Consider the following 20,888-nt stretch of genomic DNA (forward strand, 5'->3'; position numbering starts at 1 on the left):
GAGAGAGGCAGAGACACAGGCAGAGGGAGAAGCAGGCTCCATGCACCGGGAGCCTGATGTGGGATTCGATCCTGGGTCTCCAGGATCGCGCCCTGGGCCAAAGGCAGGCGCCAAACCGCTGCGCCACCCAGGGATCCCTCTTGGCTCCTTAATAATCATATTTGCAGGGTTATACAGCTGAATTCACCTATCACCAAGAAAATGTCCATTAACCTTAGTTTCTTTTTAGGAGCTAGACCACTGTGGGCAAAAACCTCAAGCTGGAACTCGATTACTTTCCAGAGCTATTTCTCATTTAACAATTAATTTTTCTCAACTCTCCAAGTAGTCTCAGAAAAAAAAAGTACCATCTCTCAAATTCTCTAGACTGGCAATAAATATCTCAGCTTGTGTAGCAAGCATTTGTGATAGCTGTAGCGTATGAAAGCTACTAGCAATTGTTAAGAAAAGAATGTACCACAGCATTTCACTCTAGCCTCATCCAAAGTTCAATCTCTCTAAGTTTAACAATGACGGCTTTGCTGTAAGCTATGAGAATAAGTATGTCTTTGATATCTGTTTCACTAGCATTTTGTTAAACTATTCAGTTTTTCCAAGTTGAACACTCATTATTCTTTTAGTTCTCAGAATTCAGAGCCATGTACTTTCTCCACAGATTAAAAACAAAAACAAAACAAAACAAAACAAAACAAAAAAAGGAAGGGGTTCTCTTGTTTCAACGAGTAATCCAATCCCTGATTCATAAATGCATAATGAATCGATTCCGCATTCCTGATTCTACTTGGCAAATTACTCATCAGCAGAGTCCAGCTCATAGTAGTCCTTTCATTGGCAAGGCTTTTCTTACAGCTTAGTCTTATTTCATTGGAATAAATCTTGCCTCCATGAAACTGCACCCAAATCACTGTCTATGTTCCTTTCTCTTCTCTCCCCCCTACCATCTCATGTACCATTGAACCTTCTCTGTTTCTCCTATATATGATATCAGACAAGTATATAACAGGAAGATTATAACTATTGAGTTTTACAAAATGATGAAGGTTTGGATAGGTTTGCTTAAGAGCTCAAAGTGAGTTACTACATGAAAAAAGACAAGCATCCAGACTTTTCCATTTTCAGCTCTACAACAGGTGGCATTTGCCAGTATCCTTTACATAGTGAGGTTGCCACAAGGCCCAATACAAAAGTTGGGGTGTTTATTTTGGTCTTCATCCAGCAAGAAAAGAGTTAAACTGGAAGACACAACATTGATCACATTCTTTGGGATCATCATACAAATTAATCTACCATTTAAGATCTAAATTTTCCTGTATGTAAAAGGAACATGAAAATCACTAAGATTTCCTTCAGCCCCAGAATTCTTTACCCCATCATTGGTTTTAGAAAGGGAGAGGCAACAGAGATGGTCACAAAGTTGCACACATCTTACCTACCCGTTTTCAGCAGCGCTAACGACATAGGGCTGTTTTGAGAAATCCCTCGCTTTTGCCAAACATGTTACTGAAGCCGAATGGCCAAATAGAAGTTCTTTAGCTGAAATCTGAAAATGATGATGATAAGCTTTTAAACAGCTATAAACTTTTAAAGAATATAAACATGACACTATATAAGTATTCATTATTCTGATTAGAGAATCCTACTATGTTTTTGCTCTACCTAGGTTTCAGGAAAACTAATCTATGCCACATCAAAATTCACAGAACAATAAACATCTAGATACAGGAGTTCTGTTGTACACATTTTAAAAAAATTTTTTGTTTTATTTCTGTATCCATCATGAAACCTAAATAATCACCAGACCTGTTTTACAACATCTAGGTTTTGAATACAAATAAGTCAGTGTTGATGTTTATTATGCACAAAATGTGCCTCAAATGATAGTAGCATATTAATGAGCACATTTCAGAATTCAGAAATGAGTTTACAAAATAATACAAAGAAAAGATTACCCTTTTGTAACCACTATAACCTTATTATAACCTTACTTGGCTTCCTGCCTCAGAATAGCAAAAATTAATTTTCCACATTAAAAATAAAATTTTACCTAAGCTATTATTGAAAATGCCAATGTCTTCCTAAATACATGAATTTGAAAATACAGCACTGAGGGCTAATTCTTCCATTATCTATGTGTTAAAAACGTCTATTGCTCTTTATTTTATAAAACAAGATTATGAAAATCAAACTACAAAACAAAAGACAATAAGAATCCTCTCACATAGAGAAGAGGTTGTCGATAGGGACTAAGAATTTAATTTAAATAAATAAACACATTTTAAGTAATAAAATTTGTCTTAAGGGTAATAGAAATCTACTCCTAAATGAATTAATATTCTTTTTTTCATGTTTTCTCTTCTTTTGTTTTTACATTTTTAAAATTTAAATTCAATTTGCCAACATATAGTATAACACCCAGTGCTTATCCCATCAATTGCCCTCCTCAGTGTCTGTCACTCAGATACCCCATCCCCCCACCCAACTCCCCTTCCCCAATCCTTTGTTTCCTAGAACTAGGAGTGTCTCATGGTTTGTCTCGCTTTCTACTTTTTCCCATTCAGTTCCCCTCCTTTCCCCTATAATCCATTTCACTATTTCTTATATTCCACATATGACTGAAATCATATGATGATTGTCCTTCTCTGATTGATTTATTTCACTCAGCATAATACCCTCCAGTTCCATCCATGTTGAAGCAAATGATGGGTAGTCGTCTCTTCTGATGGCTGAATAATATTCCAGTGTGTGTGTGTGTGTGTGTGTGTGTGTGTGTGTATACCACATAATCTTTATCCATTCATCTGTCAAAGGACATCATGGCTCCTTCCAGTTAGGCTGTTGTGGACATTGCTGCTATGAACACTGGGGTGCAGGTGTCCTGGTGTTTCACTACATGCGTATCTCTGGGGTAAATATCCAGTAGTGTAATTGCTGGGTGGTAGGGTAGCTCTATTTTTAACTCTTTGAGGAACCTCCACACTGTTTTCCAGAATGGGTGTACCTGTTTGCATTCCCACCAATAGTGCAAGAGGGTTCCCCCTTCTCCACATCCTCTCCACCGTTTGTTGTTTCCTTTCTTGTTAATTTTCACCATTCTCACTGGTGTGAGGTGGTATTTATTGTGGTTTTGATTTGTATTTCCCTGATGACAAGTGATGTGGAGCATTTCTCATGTGCTTGTTGGCCATGTGCGGGTCTTCTTTCAAGAAATTTCTGTTCATGTCTTCTGCCCATTTCATGACTGGATTGTTTGTTTCTTGGGTGTTGAGTTTGATAAATTCTTTATAGATCTTGGATACTAGCCCTTTATCTGATATGTCATTTGCAAATATCTTCTCCCATTCGGTAGGTGATCTTTTAGTTTTGTTGACTGTTTCTTTCGCTGTGCAGAAGTTTTTATCTTGATTAAGTCCCAATAGTTCATTTTTGCTCTTGTTTCCCTTGCCTTCATAAATGTATCTTGCAAGAAGTTACTGTAGCCAAGTTCGAAAAGGTTGTTGCCTGTGTTCTCGCCTAGGATTTTGATAGATTCTTGTCTTACATTTAGATCTTTCAACCATTTTGAGTTTATCTGTCTGTATGGTGTAAGAGAATGGTCTAGTTTCATTCTTCTGCACGTGGCTGTCCAATTTTTCCCAGCACCATTTATTGAAGAGATTGTCCTTTGTCCAGTGGATATTCTTTCCTGCGTTGTCAAGTATTAGTTGACCATAGATTTGAGTGCCTATTTCTGGGTTCTCTATTCTGTTCCATTGATCTGTCTGTTTTTGTGCCCGTACCATACTGTCTTGATGATCACAGCTTTGTAATACAGCTTGAAATCTGGCATTGTGATGCCCCCAGCATTAGTTTTCTTTTTCAATATTCCTCTGGCTATTCGAGGTCTTTTCTTATTCCATACAAATCTTAAGATTTTATGCACCAACTCTGTGAAGAAAGTCTATGGTTTTTGATAGGGATTACACTGAACATGTAAGTTGCCCTGGGTAGCATAGGCATTTTCAAATATTTATTCTTCCAATCCATGAGCATGGAATGTTTTTCCATCTTTTTGTATGTTCCTCAATTGTTTTCAGAAGTGTTCTGGAGTTTTTGGGTATAGATCCTTTACCTCTTTGGTTAGGTTTATTCCTAGGTATCTTATGCTTTTGGGTGCAATTGTAAATGGGATTGATTCCTTAATTTCTCTTTCTTCAGTTTCATTGTTAGTGTATAGAAATGCCACAGATTTCTGTGCATTGATTTTGTGTCCTGTCACATTGCTGAATTGCTGTATGAGTTCTAGCAATCTTGGGGTGGATTCTTTTGGGTTTTCTATGTATAGTAGCATGTCATCTGTGAAGAGGGAGAGTTTGATGAATGGGTCAACCAGGAAATTAGAGAAGAATTAAAAAGATTCGTGGAAACTAATGAAAATGAAAATACAACCATTCAAAATCTTTGGGCTACACCAAAAGTGGTCATAAGAGGGAAATACATCACAATACAAGCCTTCCTCAAAAAATTAGAAAAAACTCAAAAACACCTAACTTCACACGTAAAGGAACTGGAGAAAAACAGCAAATAAAGCCTACACCAAGCTGAAGAAGAGAGATAATAAAGATTAGAGCAGAACTCAATGAAATAGAGACCAGAAGAACTGTAGAACAGATCAATAAAACCAGGAGCTCATCCTTTGAAAGAATTACTAAGATAGATAAACACTTAGCCAGCCTTATTAAAAAGAAAAGAGAAAAGACTCAATGTAATAAAATCATGAATGAAGGAGGAGAGATCACAACCAATACCAAGAATATAAAAATGATTTTAAAAATGTATTATGAGCAGCTATATGCCAACAAATTAGGCAATGTAAAAGAAATGGACGCATTTCTGGAAACCAACAAATTGCCAAAACTGGAACAGGAAGAAACAGAAAACCCAAATAGGCCAATAACCAGCAAGGAAATTGAAGCAGTCATCAAAAACCTCTCAAGACACAAAAGTCCAGGGCCAGATGGCTTCCCAGGGGAATTCTATCAAACGTTTAAAGAAGAAACAATGCCTATTCTACTAAAGCTGTTCCAAAGGAGAGAAAGGGAGGGAATACTTCCGAACTCGTTTTATGAGGACAGCATTACCTTGATTCCAAACCAGACAAAGACCCCACTGAAAAGGAAAATTACAGACCAATATCCCTGATGAACACACATGTAAAAATTCTCACCAAGATACTAGCCAATAGGATCCAACAGTACATTAAGAGGATTATTCACCACAAGCAAGTGGGATTTATCCCCAGGATGCAAGGTTGGTTCAACCCTCCTAAAACAATCAATGTGATAGATCACATCAATAAGAGAAAAAACAAAAACCATATGATCCTCTCAATAGATGCAGAGAAAGCATTTGACAAAATACAGCATCCATTCCTGACTAAAACTCTTCAGAGTCTAGGGATAGAGGGAACATTCCTCAATAGCTTAAAAGCCATTTATGAAAAGCCCACAGTGAATATAATTCTCAATGGGGAAAAACTGAGAGCCTTGCCCCTAAGATCAGGAACATGACAGAGATGTCTATTCTCACTACTGTTATTCAACACAGTACTAGAAGTCCTAGCCTCAGCAATCAGATAACAAAAAGAAATAAAAGGCATTCAAATTGGCAATGAATTAATATTCTTACACTTTTTTCTGAACTATGCAAATATATCCATAGATGGTAACCAAATCATATTAATGAGTGATAAGTTCTTTCAAAACACAAGCATTCTCTGCCTTCACTTTATTTCTATCACAATCAGAAATACTTCTCCAAAGATCTGTTGTCAGACTAAATTTCCAGTGCTACTAAGCATTTTCATGGTTGGTTAGAATCATTTACAACCCAAGTTCTTATTCTACCTTTTTCCTGGGAAATCCAGATAGTTCCATCTCAGAAAACAGCATACTATCTTTCCCCATCATTACATTTTGGAACACATACCCCTACGAATATTAACACCTTACCATATATTACAAGCCAAATTAAGCAAGGAATTAGGGAAAATCAAGATTATTTTCCTGGAGAAAATATACCGTAGACAAAATAGCATAATGGAACTCCATTGCTTTGCATATGGAGTCCTCATTCTACTACTAAATCCCCACATGTAATTAAATAGACTGTGAGAATTCATCATAATCTCTTTATTTTATCATATTCTGGAAGTGCTGTAAGGAATATAAACAACAACAAAAATCCACAATGACATCCAAAAGACCTTTACTTCTATTCATTGGCTCTACTTCTATTGACACATTACTGACGTCCACCTTCCTCCACCCCAGGAGTTTCCAATAGCACAAATGGGAACACACAATTTGATGTGCATCCACCATATCCAGGCACTGGTGCAACTATAAACAGGGTTTGATACCCATTTCACTGATGAAGAAATCAGGCTCCAAGAATATGCCATTTGCTAGATTTGGTAAATATATGAGTTATAATTTGACCAAGCTCTCCATTCTTTTTCTGTACACAATATTGCTATTTTTGCTATTCTTCACTTTGTCACTGCCTTCTGAGTATTAAATAGGAAGAAAAATAGAATATGGCAATACTAAGGGGATATATCTGGGGGCAGGAGGGGTGTTCAACTCAGCTTTCTCTATGCTTAAAAGCATTATAAATACCAGCAATCAATACCAGGAAACACAGGTGAAGTAGTTCCTAGCATGAAAATTGGAGAAGGTCTTCACTGGTAAACCACATGAAGAGGTCTTTGGGAGTTGGACTCTGAATCTGGAAGCAGCATCACAATCTGGGCAGCTGATGAGAAGCCCAGGACAGGGAGGCACATATTCTCTACTCCCCTGTAACCTGCAGGCCTACTACCCATGACAGGGAAAAACTGAGATGTGTTCCCAATCCCCTAATAAATACTTGTATACTCCGAGATATTCAGAGCTTAAATCACCTCTTTTCCTTTCCTATTCCTGTTCTCTAATCACTGCTATTCCTGATACAAATACATGATACCACCACACCACCAGTCCCACCCATTTATTTAAACCCCAAATCTGTAAGGTATCCTTGACTGTTCCTGCCCCTTTACCCACACTCCAATCAGTTGCTGAGTTCTGACCATTCTTTTTTCTTAATATCTTTCCATTTTTCATCTCTTTTTCATCCCATCACTGATTTGGTTCATACTCAAAAACTTTCTTGACTAAATTAATGTGGAATCTCCCACCATAGTCACTGCTCCTTACCTCTTCTCCCCCTCCCTTCAGTATGCCCTTCACATTAATACCAAATGACAGTTTCAATCACAAATATAATAATATAGTATTATATCATCTCCTTGCATAAATCATCTAGAAATCCCTCAATATTGCCACTGCTTTTAATTAGCATGGCATTAACTCTTGCTAGCTAATTTTTTAAAATATAAATTCCTCAGCACTCAAAGTACTCAGAGTACCTTTTATTATCACATAAGTACACTACATTAGCCTATGTCCTTTCTCTACTACACTGTAGTCCCTTGGACAGTCAGCACCAAGTCTTCTCATTTGTGTTTGAACCCAGGTACCTAGTATACTGTCTAACTTATACCATGTAGTCAATACATGCATGTTGAATAAATACTGAATAAATCCCAGGAACACAGGTAAAAAGATGAAGATGCTAGGATTCCAAATTTCTTAAGCTTATTGCAACCTACATATTACAAGACAACTACTCCAACTGGAAAACACTATACCTGAAACATTAAAAAGAGTAGCAAGACCATTTAAGCCATTTAGAAGTGTGAGTTTAAATTCTGAGATAATAAATGTGAGGGCCACTCTTCAAAGCTCAGTGGTTGCAATAATACCAGTTCCTTCTTTCAGGAATGTTCATAAACATTGAGCTGAGGTGGTCTGCTATGCAGTTCTTGGCAGTCCTGTAGTGTAACTCTTCTGTGATGGGAGATGTTAATTAATTACACTATAAAATAGAATTACAATTAATTGTTAATTTAGGTTTTAAAGTGACAAACTTTAAGGGCTAAAAATAGTCTTTGATCTTTAAAAGGCTTCTTAATGAGGGCAGTATACTTTAAGTACATCATTAGTTTAAATGTTCAAATTGGGTCCAGAGGCTGCTAGGACTAAGCAAATATCTATTCCAATATGTTAAATGTTTATGACTTGGGACAGGGACAATTAATTGCTAATCAATGGGCCAAATCCTAGGTGAGGTCAGGTTCTGAGATAGGAAGACGACAATAGTAAATTGGATTTAGAGCTTTTTGATGTGATCTTTAAAAATCACAGGCAAGCAGAGGCCTAAAGAATAGCAAGAAGGCCAAACTGACAGAAACACCCAGATAATTAAGATATTACTCATTTAGTTAATAGCGTTTTCAAGGGTGCCCTTTGTTTAGATTAATGAGCTATAATTTTTAGAGTTATACTTACATGTCTGTAGTTCAGTTACTTAAACATATAATTCAGGATGTAAAACAGTAAAACTCAGCACAGCTTAAAGGGTGATAACACTTAGTTGGCAGCTATGATTAGCAATATTCATAATATAATTTTCAAATGATCTTGATCCATCATATAGTACTTCATTTTCTCCAAACTCAGAAGTAAAATTAATTTATTACTTTAGTAAGCACCTTTTTAACAATCATGCAAAACTTCTATGGTCATTGCAGGTAGAAACAAATTGTGCTTATTTTGTGAGTGCCTTCTGTTTCAATATGACTCAGTTTCACTCACCTTTAGTTCAGATGAGAGATTCCAGAGACAGAGCTGACCTTCTTGACTTCCAGTCACAATGGTTTGTTGGTCATCAGTGATCATGATGGCAGTGATGCTGTGTGGAGGGGCCTTCTTTCCCCAGAGTGCTACTGCCTGCAAGGAGGACCTCATGCTGAGAGAATCCTGAACAGAGAAGAAAGTAAACACAGTCATCATTAATACATTTTGGGGGACGGATCATGTCACTAATGGATTTACCATGATCTAAACTCTGGGATGTATTCTCCCACAGTTGGGGGAAAAGGGTGCTTCCCTGTCATTAGAGGAGAAGGCAGCCATTACACATTGAAATTACCATGCGCAGTGTTAATCCATCAAACAAAAATGACTTTTCTCCCAGTTTGTGATTATTGAGGCTGACAAAGACAAAGATAGGAATAGTTTATCCACTCCACACATGGCTTTGACTATGGGTGATCCTGACTTGCTCCAAAGCCCAGCAAAGCCTCTCACAAAGAACAGAGCTGGCTACACACTATAATTTGAAGACAGCTTTGCATATTCTCTCTCCCCAAAAATGTTATCACCTCACCTAAGTAACAAATATCTGAATTTTGCAGTTAAGAAGTAAATAAGAAGTAACTCTGGGAAATGAACAAGGTGTAGTGGAAAGGGAGGTGGGTGGGGGGTGGGGGTGACTGGGTGACAGGCACTGAGGGGGGCACTTGATGGGATGAGCACTGGGTGTTATGCTATATGTTGGCAAATTGAACTCCAATAAAAAATAATAAAAATAAATAAATAAAAGAAGTAAATATTTTCTATAAAAACAGTGTTTCCCAGTCTTCAAAAATTCATGTGTGACTTTCCTGATTTCTGCCATATTCATGTTCCACCTATCCTACTTTAATAAATATCTTTATTTCACTTGTTTTTGCATTTGCTATCTTCCTCAATGAGAATTTCCATGAAAAAAAATAAATTTAAAAAAATTTAAAAAAGAATTTTCATGAAACTACTATCTTCATGTGTTAGTTACAAGGGTTAAAATGAATATATAATTATCAAAAATGCTTGCCTGTGTACTTACTACCCAAAATGATCTGAAGTATACCTAGCAATATGTGCATTACAGCTTGTGACACAATGAGTTAAATGTTTCCCACAAATAGGCATTCTTTTCTGAAATACAAATAATTTGATGATTAATAATGCTTTAAATCTTTAGAGTAGATTAGTAAGTTTCCTCTTATAACTTAGTAGTAAAGTAGTATATATTTAGTCTCATTAAAAACATCAAAGATGAGAGGGAGGAAGATAGCAAGCTTACTTCCCACATTTGGCTTGAGAAAGTTAACAAAATGAAAATCTTCTGTCCTGAAGGACTTCTGGTTCTGAAGCATAAAAAGGATAAATACCAAAACAAGTTATTAAAATTTATGGTACATATTATTTATTATGTTTAAGTACACATAGACTCATACACACATATAAACATTTAGTATGCGTTGACACCATGAACATAAATTTGATGTAGAGAGTAAGTAACTCATAAACTGGTTGCTTTCAAAATTTTATCTGTAGTTCATTTATTTGGAATTCAGTACCTAGTTCCTGATGGTTCACTTCTTAGATCAGTACACAGCGGCCTATATTATTCTTACTGCAACCCCCCAGGTGCCACAAAACCAAAATTTCTATGGGAACTAGTTGGAGCTTTGCAATTCAGACTATCAGGACTGCACTTATTCATCACATTACTAAGCTAACCAAAGTGTTGTGGTTTCAACAACACTATAATCTGAACTTGGACTTTTACCTCAAATACAGAGAAACGATGCTATGCATGTGTGCGTGCATGCGTGTTGCTTCTTGGCCATGATTGTAAATAAGTCTAAGGAATTCCAAGCAGTACAAATCTAAGAATAATTTGAAAGAGGAGTTGAATCGGTTTAAGTGTTAATCCCCACTTAAGAACAAGAAGCCTTCCTTACTCAATGAAATGAAATCTAGAAAAACTCCAACATTATTCAGAAAGATAAGGGAGCTTATTTCCAAATCTTCCAAGAACATAGGTCAAACCTGAACCACAAAACAGGTGTGGAATAAAATATATCGTTACATATTTATAATGCCAGAATTCCCACATGAAGAGATGCATGTAAATAATTTTTTAAAGATGTTATTTATTTCTTCATGAAAGACATAGAGAGAGAGAGGGAGAGACATAGGCAGAGGGAGAAGCAGGCCCCCTGCAAGGAGCCCGATGCAGGACCCAGGAACCCAGGATTGCATCCTGAGCCGAAGGCAGATGCTCAACCGCTGAGCCACCAGGCATCCCAGAAATCCACATAAATAATTGTTCTCAGGTCAATGATACTAGTGAGAGGCCTCTCAAAAACACTATACATATATTAAGATACCTCAAATTTTTAACAAAATCATGCCAAGTGCTAAGAATGTAAAACAACTAGAACTCCTATGTTGCTGTTGGAAATACACATTGGAAAATAGTTTTGCAGTTGTTTTACAAAGTGAAAAATGTGTCAGTACATTACCCAGTCAATGCATCTAGGTGTCACCCAAGAGAAAAGAGAACAAATATTTCAAAAAGATTTCTACATGTAGCATTTTATTTATAATAGCTAAAAACTGGAAACAACCCAAATGTCCATCATATGAAGTGAATGGATAAATAAATGGTGGTATAACCACATAATGGGATACTATTCATCAATAAAAAAGAATGAACTCTTAATTTGCATAACACAGATTAAACTAAAAATAATTATACTAAGTGAAAATGGTGGCTAAAAAGAATAAATACAGTATGACTCCATTTATATAAAATTCTAGAAAATTCAGATTACTCTATGACAATAGAAAGAAGGTCAGTGGATGTCTGTGGACAAGAGAAAGGGACAGGGATTATAGAAATTGCAAAAGAGAATAAAGAAACTTCTGAGAATGGCAGACATGTTATTATTTTGACTATGGTGATTGTTGCAGGAATGAACACATATGTTAAAACATATACAACTATACACTTTCAATACATATATGTAAACATATATGTAAATAAATATACTGCATGTCTATTACATTTTAATGAAACTATTTTTTTATTTATTTTTATTTTTATTTTTTTTTGTTTTTTTTTTTGAAACTATTTTTTTAAATAAAGCATTTGGAAGATACTTTAACAACCAAGATTGTATATGGTTTTCATAGAAGCAAATAACTCCAGTGGCAAATAAGCTTGCAATAAGAAATTACAAACTATTCAAGAAAATAATAAACCATTAGTAAATAGAATGATCAGTACCTCCAAACCTAATAATAAGAGAACAATATAAAACTTATTGTGAAAGAATAAATATATTAAATTATTATGAACTATTAAAGAGACAAAAGAAGAAATCTAAAACCTTAGGGAAAAAGATAGCCTATAAAAGAAATAAACAGGTAGAATTTTAAAAGAAACAAATACTGCTTCTAGAGTAAAATGTAACCATTGGAATATAACAAATGTCAAGAAAATAAATCAAAATAGACTCAAGTGAAGAGAAAATCAATGCACTTACAGACAATTCTTAAGAAATTGCACAAAAAAAGGGCAAAGAGTGATTAAGAAACAGAATGTTGAGTGAAAAAAATCAGAGAGTTAAGATCAATCAGAGATATTAAGAACGATGGATGATAAAATGAGAACACCCAACATTTATCTAATATAAGCTCCAAAAAAGGTAGAACCCTTTCCCTTCCTGGTTAGTTCAGTCCTAAAACCATTAGGTAGAGAAGCGTTATTGGAGTGTCAGAGCTCAACCTTGTGAGGAGGGCATCCGTATAGAACAAGTGGAGCTGGAGCCCAGGGAGGATGAGTAAGATGCCCAAACTTGGATAGCCCTGTGTGAGATGTACAGCCCAAGCAGAGTGAAAACAGACAATGTGTTCAAGCTGTCTCATACTGGGTGTTGGAGCCTGAACAAAAAAGAAGAAGTTCACACCATGAGGATGATAAAGGGAGTGGCCCTGGTGTGGGGCTCAGAAACCAGTGCAAGGTGAGAAGGGTATTTGCATGGAAGGGAGAGCCAATGTGGAGGGCTAGAGCCCAAACAGGGTGATGATGGAGTTTACATTGAGTAAGGAGGTACTGGCAAAGGGGAATCAGAGGATGGGCAAGGTTAGGTGAACATCCATTTACAGAGATGCCCCGGAATAGAGTGCAGGAGCCCAGGAAGGATAATGTCCTGGTGGCAGGAGTGGTACTACCAGAAAGTGTAGCCAGACATAGGAAATACAGTGGCTGAGCAGAGTCTTCACATCCAGGGTCAGTAGAGAGCTCTACGAGGGCTGATGAAGCCATATAATGATCAGGAGGCCAGAGGGCAGGGCAGCAGAATTTATAGAAAATTAGTTACATTCAGAGTAATGATTAAATAATTAACATATTAATAGAATAACAGGAACCAAGTTTCCTACTATCAGAAAGGAAAGCTGAAAATATAGAAAGGAAGAAAACTAGAACAATTCCTGTTATGTTGCAGTGGTATCAGAGGTATTAGTATGAACACACATACATTCAATGTACACATTTCCCATCTCTGTTCCCTGAGGGCTTGGAGCAGCAACACTCCCATGGCAACAAGCTCACTTAGCATCTTCTAAATGCTATTCTTTACTAAAAGGAACCAGGGTTTCTTGGGAAATTGGTTGATTCCATCCCTGGAGCAGGGAAAATACAAGATAATACTGGTACATTATATTATTGAGAGCAAAGAACTGCTCAGAGTAAGGGGACCTATCAAAAGGACATAGAAACCAGCTTGAATGGGTGCCCACTGGCCAAATTATGGACTACAAGAGCACCAAAGTGAATCATGCTAGGAATAGATTGAAATTCACTGAATAAAATGGGAAACCACATGTTTATACTGATAATTACTAATTCCAAAGGAAATAAAAGAGTAACTTCATACAGGAAGAGCCTGGCAAGTAATAGAAGTAAAAATAATCAGTGATGGAGCAAATCAGATTCATGCACCACCTGACAGGATGCTGTGAGAAGAACACGGCAGCACTTCTGTGGTGTTCCTGCCAAAGATGTGTGACTTGAATCTAATCAAGACAAACACAGACTGAAGGACCTTACAAAATAACTGACCTGTAATTTTTAAAAAGCCAAGTAAGGTCAAGAAAGTAAAAAACCAAGGAATGCTCCAACTAAAAGACTCAAAACATATGACAACTAATGCAAGATATGGGTCTCACCTGGATTCTCTTACTACAATGGACAATACTGGGATAACTGGCAATACTTAAGTGAGGTGTAGGAATGAATAGTGGTAATAATATATCAATGCTAATTTCCTAATTTTGGAAGGTTCATCATGATTGTATAGGAGAATATCTCCTAAGAAGTACAAAACTAAATTCTTAAAAGATTAAGTAACAGATTGGCAACTTACCATTAAGAAGTTTTCATGAATATAGTTCTGTGTACTATACTTACTGTTTACCCCTAAATTTTAAATGATTTTAGAAGTAAATTACTAAATTATTATTAAAAAGCTAATGGGTTTACCATTTTACAGCATATTTCAAAGATATGAAAACTTAGATTTAAGAATCCAATGTGTTAAGGAGGATTAAAGTAGAAATAAATGAACACCAACACACATCCTACAGAAATTGTAGTACACTAAAGCCAAAGCATGCAAGAAATAAAAGAATCTGAAAAAGGAACAGCAAGTATGTTCAAAGCAGATCTCTCCACAACAAAATTATGGCCAGAAGCTACCAGAATATTACTTATAAAGTGCTGAAGGTGAATGTCAACATAAATTTTTATACTTAGCTATCACTCAAAGTGAGGGCAATATAAAGACATTTTCCAACAATAAGGCCTGAGAGAATACAGCATTCATAGACATTGTTGAAAGAATTACAAAAGGATGTACTTTAGGAAAAATATATTAAATCAAAAGAAAGGAATGAAGTGGAATACAGATGCATTGGTGAGCAAGGACACTGGTAAGCACACAAGTAAATCGAAATGAGCACTACCTATAAAATAATAATATCAATAATGATGAAGGTGATTAATTGAGGAGTTAAACTAAAATTCCAGATAAGAATATTAAAGAAGAGGAAATGGATCATTCTAGTATTCTTTTTTTTTAAAAAAGATTTTATTTATTTATTCATGAGAGCCAGAGAGAGAGGTAGAGAGACACAGGCAGAGGGAGAAGCAGACTCCCTGTGGGGAGCCTGATGTGGGACTTGATCCCAGGACTCCGGAATTATTCCCTGAGATGAAGGCAGATGCTCAACCACTGAACCATCCAAGGGTCTCATCTAATATTCTTGTACATATGGAGAGTTAACAGAAATACTTTCAGTTTTCTTAAGGTAAGATTTCATGACAAGATATATTTTTTTAAAAAGATAGTATGTAACTTCCAAACCAGTAGTGTGGTAAAAGGCAACAAAGAAAACTTACCCAATAGAAGAAAAAAAATTAAACCAAAAAAATATGGAAACTAGAAAATGCAAAAATAAATGGCAAATTCACATTAAAATATACCGGAATTCACGGTAAGTAGATGAGTTAAACTTACTGGATAAAAGACAAGGGTTTTCAATTTTAATATAACCTAGTATATCCTATTTATTAAAAAAATTCCTAAGGCATTTACACAGTAAGGTTGAAAATAAAGGCATGAACAAAGCTATACCTGGCAAATAGTAATAAAAGAAAACTGGTATTGGGCAAATAGGCTTTAAGGTAAAAGTATTAATGGAGGAGAAAGGGTCACTATATAATGAGTAAACAAATTATTCCCTAGAATGGGATAATAGTCTCTATTCTAGGCACCCAATGGCAGAGCCTTGAAATCTTGCCAAAACACAACCTTGCCAAACTACAAAGAAAAGTCAGATAGATTTGTTATTAAGAAGGAAGATTTCAAGCAGATCAAGTAGACAAAAAAAAGTAAGGGTATAAAATACTTGAATTTGCATTTGTAATATCATGGACATATATAGATCCCTGCACCAAATATTAAATAAAAACATTTTATTAATTCATGCACATGACATTTACAAAACTGCCCTTTTTTTTTTAGTATATGTGCTGTGGAAGCGAGCACTACAAAACTGCCCATGTGAGACTATGAAACATGTCAAGAAATTCCAAAGGATTAATATTATATAGGCAACATTACCTGACAAAAATGAATACAAATCTGAACCTCCTCCTATAACATACATACACAGACTTGAAATGCTCCCTTTCAAAATATTTGGGAACTACATTTTACATGTATGTGTGTGTGTGTGTGTGTGTGTGTGTGTGTAAACACATATATATTTGGGAACTAAATATTACAAATATATATATACATATATAAATATATGTATATATATATTCTAAATGTCCCTGGGGCTACCAAGAAAACATAATACAAATTAAATAATATTAAGACCCAAAGACAGTGAAAACTTTATATAATAAATCTTTCCAGATGTATGTTTTAGAAGTGAAATTATAGCCTTAAATGCATATATTAATATGAAAAATTAATAATCTAACATCTAAATTAAAATTTTATATAAAAGGTCAAGGTAAATACAAAAATGCAAGACAGACAAGCACATACATTAATGTAATATTTTTTAAAGGAAATAATCTACAAAAGAAAACCCAGTTCTATGAAAGGAGAAATAATACGGCACATTATGGCTAGTTTGATAAAGAAGAAATTAAAAACACCAAATATATATGTATGTATATACATATGGTAAAGAGAAAATGATTATAACCAAAATTAATATTTTAAATGGAAGTATTATAAATAACTGTATATCAAAAATTTGGAAGGATTAAGTGAAATAATTTTTATAGAAATAGAGACCATTAAAACTGAATGGACATGAAACAGAAAATACAAATATACTCATGATCTTAGAAATGAGGGGGAGGGCAAAACTACACACACACACACACACACACACACACTTACCCATTTTAGCAAAAACTTTATATTAAAGTGTAACCTTGGGGAATTAGGAGGTACAGTCATACATATGAAAACACAGGGTAGACCTAATTAAATTTTCCCAAGTAAAATGACAGCTCATATAACAGCCCACTTGTGTTCACATCAACAGATTAGAGAATGAGGGAGCAAGAAGCAAGGAAAGTGGGAGCATAATGATTTCCAGTTAAAGAAAGCACAGAAAAAATGATGTATAATAGCAAAGAAAAAGAAGACTAAAACCCCACAAAACCTGTCATTTGAAGTGCAAAATGATGGGCCCAAATGTCCATCATTCCTCAGGGATCCATGGTATTCCAACCCAGGACAATTTTTATGCATCATGGCATTAGCTGGCTGAATAAAAGATGATGAGATGGCCAATACATTCTGTTCAAGAAGCAGAAAAGCAAGGTGCCTGCTTTTGAGCACCAGGTCACGATCTCAGGGATCTGAGATGGAACCCCGGGTCAGCTCTGCTCTCAATGTGTAGTCTGCTTGAGATTCTCTCTCCCTCTACCCCTTCCCTTATTCCCTTGAATAGGAGGGAATAGGAGGAAAATGTGATACATGTGAAGATCACAAAACTGGTAGTTAGAAGAAGCACATGGGTGTGTTTTAACATTCTGTTCCCAAGAAACACTACTCCTAACTTTGTATTAGTTTTTATACCATAGCTTCTAGGATTACAACAAAAATCACCATCTGAAAATTATTTGCACTTTGGCCTCACTCTTAGCTTACTAACGTGCTTCTCAGAACTGAGAAGTGGTAGAAAAGGGAGTGCTCACGGTCACACTGTTCCAAAGGACACTGGGCATTTTGTTGTCTGTAGGCAATATGCACTTGGCTCTTGTCTACAGGACACTCCTGTCACCTTTTCAATCTTACTTGGGAAACTAGAGTCAAGGAAATTTGTCTAAAATGCTAAGTAGAACTGTAGCTGAAACAAATTTGGGGAACATTTGCCAGAGAATTAATACATTTGTAATGATTAACTATCATTATGCTGCAGATAAATAATTCCTGAGGTGAGTTATTTATAATTATAGCCCTGTTACTCTGGAAAATTAGCTTCTCTTACTTGAATCATTGCAATGTTGTCTACGCAATAACCAGTCACTTTGTACTATTCTGGTTTCTTAATTTCTCCTAAAATTATCTGTTCTGCAATGGTGTCTCCCTAATGAAATGAAACACTACTGCAAGGTCGGAGAGCAGGCCTTGGTTGGTATAGGCCTAGCCCATAGTAGGTATTTGACAAATGTTATTTTAAATTTATATAATATCATTGTATTATATGATTTTGACACTTCTTCCTCCTATATTCTTTGTGAATATGGGAATCATTCCTCAATCATTATTATATTCCCTACAGTGCCTGAAGCACAGTGTTTTGAACATGAGGAAACAAGAAATCTTGGTTGAATAAATTATTTTCTCTATTATTTTTCAGCTCTATATTCCAAAAGAAGAGAGTTGATTAAGATCATAAAGTCAGGTTAGACTTAAATGTGAGTCACTTAATCACTCTGGCTCCCGTTTTCTCATCTCTAACCTGGAAATGATAATGATGCCTAAATCAGAGTTATTGTCAGGGTGAAATGAGATCATGTTTATAATGTGGAAGATAGAGTGGCATTCAGCAAATTACTATTATTGTTATTTTAGCTCCACACATCTGGATCACAGAAGCAGTTACTCATGTACCAAATGTTTCCACTATTGTTTTTTTTTGCTTTATTCTTATTCAAATTAAATTCATTTCAAATTCTCTAGATTTTAAATCCTCCCAAGGCAGGAACCTCTGTTTTTTCCATTGCTGTATTCTCAGGGCCCAGAAAAGGGTTTAGGACAGGCAAGAACTCAGTAACTACTTGCTGAATGAATAAATAAATGAATGAGAATGTACACTATAGTCTGAAAACTCAGGTCTAGTAAAGCGTCCACCCATGCAAATGTTTACAAACGTTTCATACCTAACAAAATACAAGACACTTGGAATTTAGAAAATCAAGTAAGTCAATAATTTCATAAATTAAAATCCTTAAAAGTCATAGGATTCCTAACACCAAATCAGAAAACAAAAAGCACCAAGGCCAAAGCCATAGGAAATCAGAGCTCAACCAGAATTCATCCTGAACAATCCAGATGGTTCAACACAGTGCAAACAGACCTGGAATTCAGAAGGCTAGCTCTAGGGCTGCCATAACCACTTATTATCTTTATTTCCAGATTATAAAGTTAATGTGTAGTAAAATGACACTATCACCTTCATTGCCTACATTTCCGTATTCTTATTAGGAATAAATTCAATGACATAAATAAAAGCAGCTGAGTATAAATATACAAATTATGCTATCATTATACTTTGCATATATTACTTATATTTTATAAACTCCCCTAAATCTAGAATTTATGGCAAGAAATGGTCTTAGGAATCATTAATCTAACCTTTCTCACTTATAAGAAAGTTGGCAATGAGAATTGTAGTCTAGATAACTCTCAGGATCACTTCTAATTCTGAGATTCTGAGAAACTACACAAATTGTACACCACGAGTAAGTAACTGATTAAAAGGCTGTATATCTCAGAAGCCATTTTTTTCCAAACTCTCTTTTTCTCTTTTTTTTTTTTTTTTGGAAAAAATTGAAAAAGTACTCTAGAAACTTCGTGCCTTATTTTCAACAGGAGAGGGCAAATCCACATCTTGAGATCCTGTATGATTCTCTAGAAATTGGTAATCAAAAATAAACCTCAAAGGGGAAAAAAAAGTTAGAGGCACATGGGTGGCTCTGTTGCTTGAGCATCTGCCTTCTGCTAAGGTCATGATATCAGGGTCCAGGGACTGAGCCCCACATCGGACTCCCTGCTCAGCGGGTAGCCTGCTTCTTCCTTTCCCTCAGCCTGCTGCTCTGCCTCTTTCATTCTCTCTGTCAAATAAATAAATAAAATCTTTAGAAAAAAAGAGAAAAAAGTCTATTGTAGAGTCTCTAAGGGAAACTCTGTGAAATAGAGAATATTGTCCTGTTGCAAATAATTATGTGTCTAGACAAGTTTTAAAAGCTTTGGAAAGGGATTACAAATCTCTATCACAGCCCTCAATTTATAACTATTGTATTCCAAATTTGAGCGCCTGAATGATAGTTTGGAATGTCTAAATCACCACTATGTATAGATGTTTACAGGCTCTTTAATGACTTCTAAATCTGGTCTATTTAAAGGTAATTTAAAATAAACACTTCCATTGGAGAAAAAAAAGTGACTTCAAAAAGGAAACATTTACATGGCCAGGAATAAAGTCATAGACTCTATTAAAAAGGGTAAATAAATGCCCTTCATTTGGATCTAGTTATAGTACCAAGTACAACATTTTATATTTTGATATTGTATTTTGTAACTTATATAAGCAATATGATCAATATTTCATCATATCAGTATAGTATTAAAATAGTCACACACACACACACACACACACACACACAAAACTCTACTCTTAAGTGACTGAATAATTTCTACAAAAATTTTTAACAGTAGCCTACCCAGTTATCACAATGGATTTTCAGGATGAGAAGATGAATGGCCTTTAAGAAGCTCACAACCCAAAGTTTTAAATTCCTTGGAAAAAAAAAAAAAAGACATGTAAATGATATTCTCTCTCGATAGGTAGGTAGATAGATAGATAGATATTCTCTCTATATATAGATAGATTAGATAGATTAGATAGATTAGATAGATAGATAGATAGATAGATAGATAGATATCCCCACTTGTCCCAAAGTAGCTTCAGTACTATGTAACAAGCACCCTGGACACATCCAAATGCTATAAGAACACACGGCCTGTGTTATGACCTTATAGAAAGTAATTGAGTAGTTTCAACTTTCCCTTCCTTTTGATTTTTGTCACCTTCCTCAATAACATATAGTCTCTCAAAACCTCTGTCAGATCTATATTTATTACTTTGTCATTTCTGAAGAGTATAATGCAAAACATAATTTTGAGGAAAAAGGTTATTTTAGATCTAGTAATTATCAAAGAGTGTATTATAAATCTGGTCTGATACAGTTTAAATATATACAAAGACAAATTCAATTTATATCTAACTGAAAAAAAGAGCATAATATTAAAT

At 35.3% G+C, this 20,888-nt stretch overlaps 1 protein-coding gene across 3 annotated transcripts in view; it reads right to left on the bottom strand.

Moving 5' to 3' along the window:
* WDR72 (WD repeat domain 72) overlaps positions 1 to 20,888 on the bottom strand; it is a 221,014-nt gene that overhangs the window by 186,254 nt on the left and 13,872 nt on the right. The window contains exons 2-4 of one of the 3 annotated variants that reach the window (XM_072808629.1): positions 10,048 to 10,111; positions 8,736 to 8,900; positions 1,434 to 1,540 (exon numbers count right to left, since the gene is read on the bottom strand). In XM_072808629.1, coding sequence (XP_072664730.1) covers positions 1,434 to 1,540; positions 8,736 to 8,900; positions 10,048 to 10,056 — 281 coding nt within the window. In that variant the 5' untranslated portion in view covers positions 10,057 to 10,111. Of the gene's footprint in view, positions 1 to 1,433; positions 1,541 to 8,735; positions 8,901 to 10,047; positions 10,112 to 20,888 lie in introns of those variants that run through there. The other 2 variants (XM_072808628.1, XM_072808631.1) reach the window with 2 other exon arrangements.

The sequence above is a fragment of the Canis lupus genome, chromosome 32 (assembly GCF_048164855.1).
Source record: "Canis lupus baileyi chromosome 32, mCanLup2.hap1, whole genome shotgun sequence".
Taxonomy (NCBI): Eukaryota; Metazoa; Chordata; class Mammalia; order Carnivora; family Canidae; genus Canis; species Canis lupus.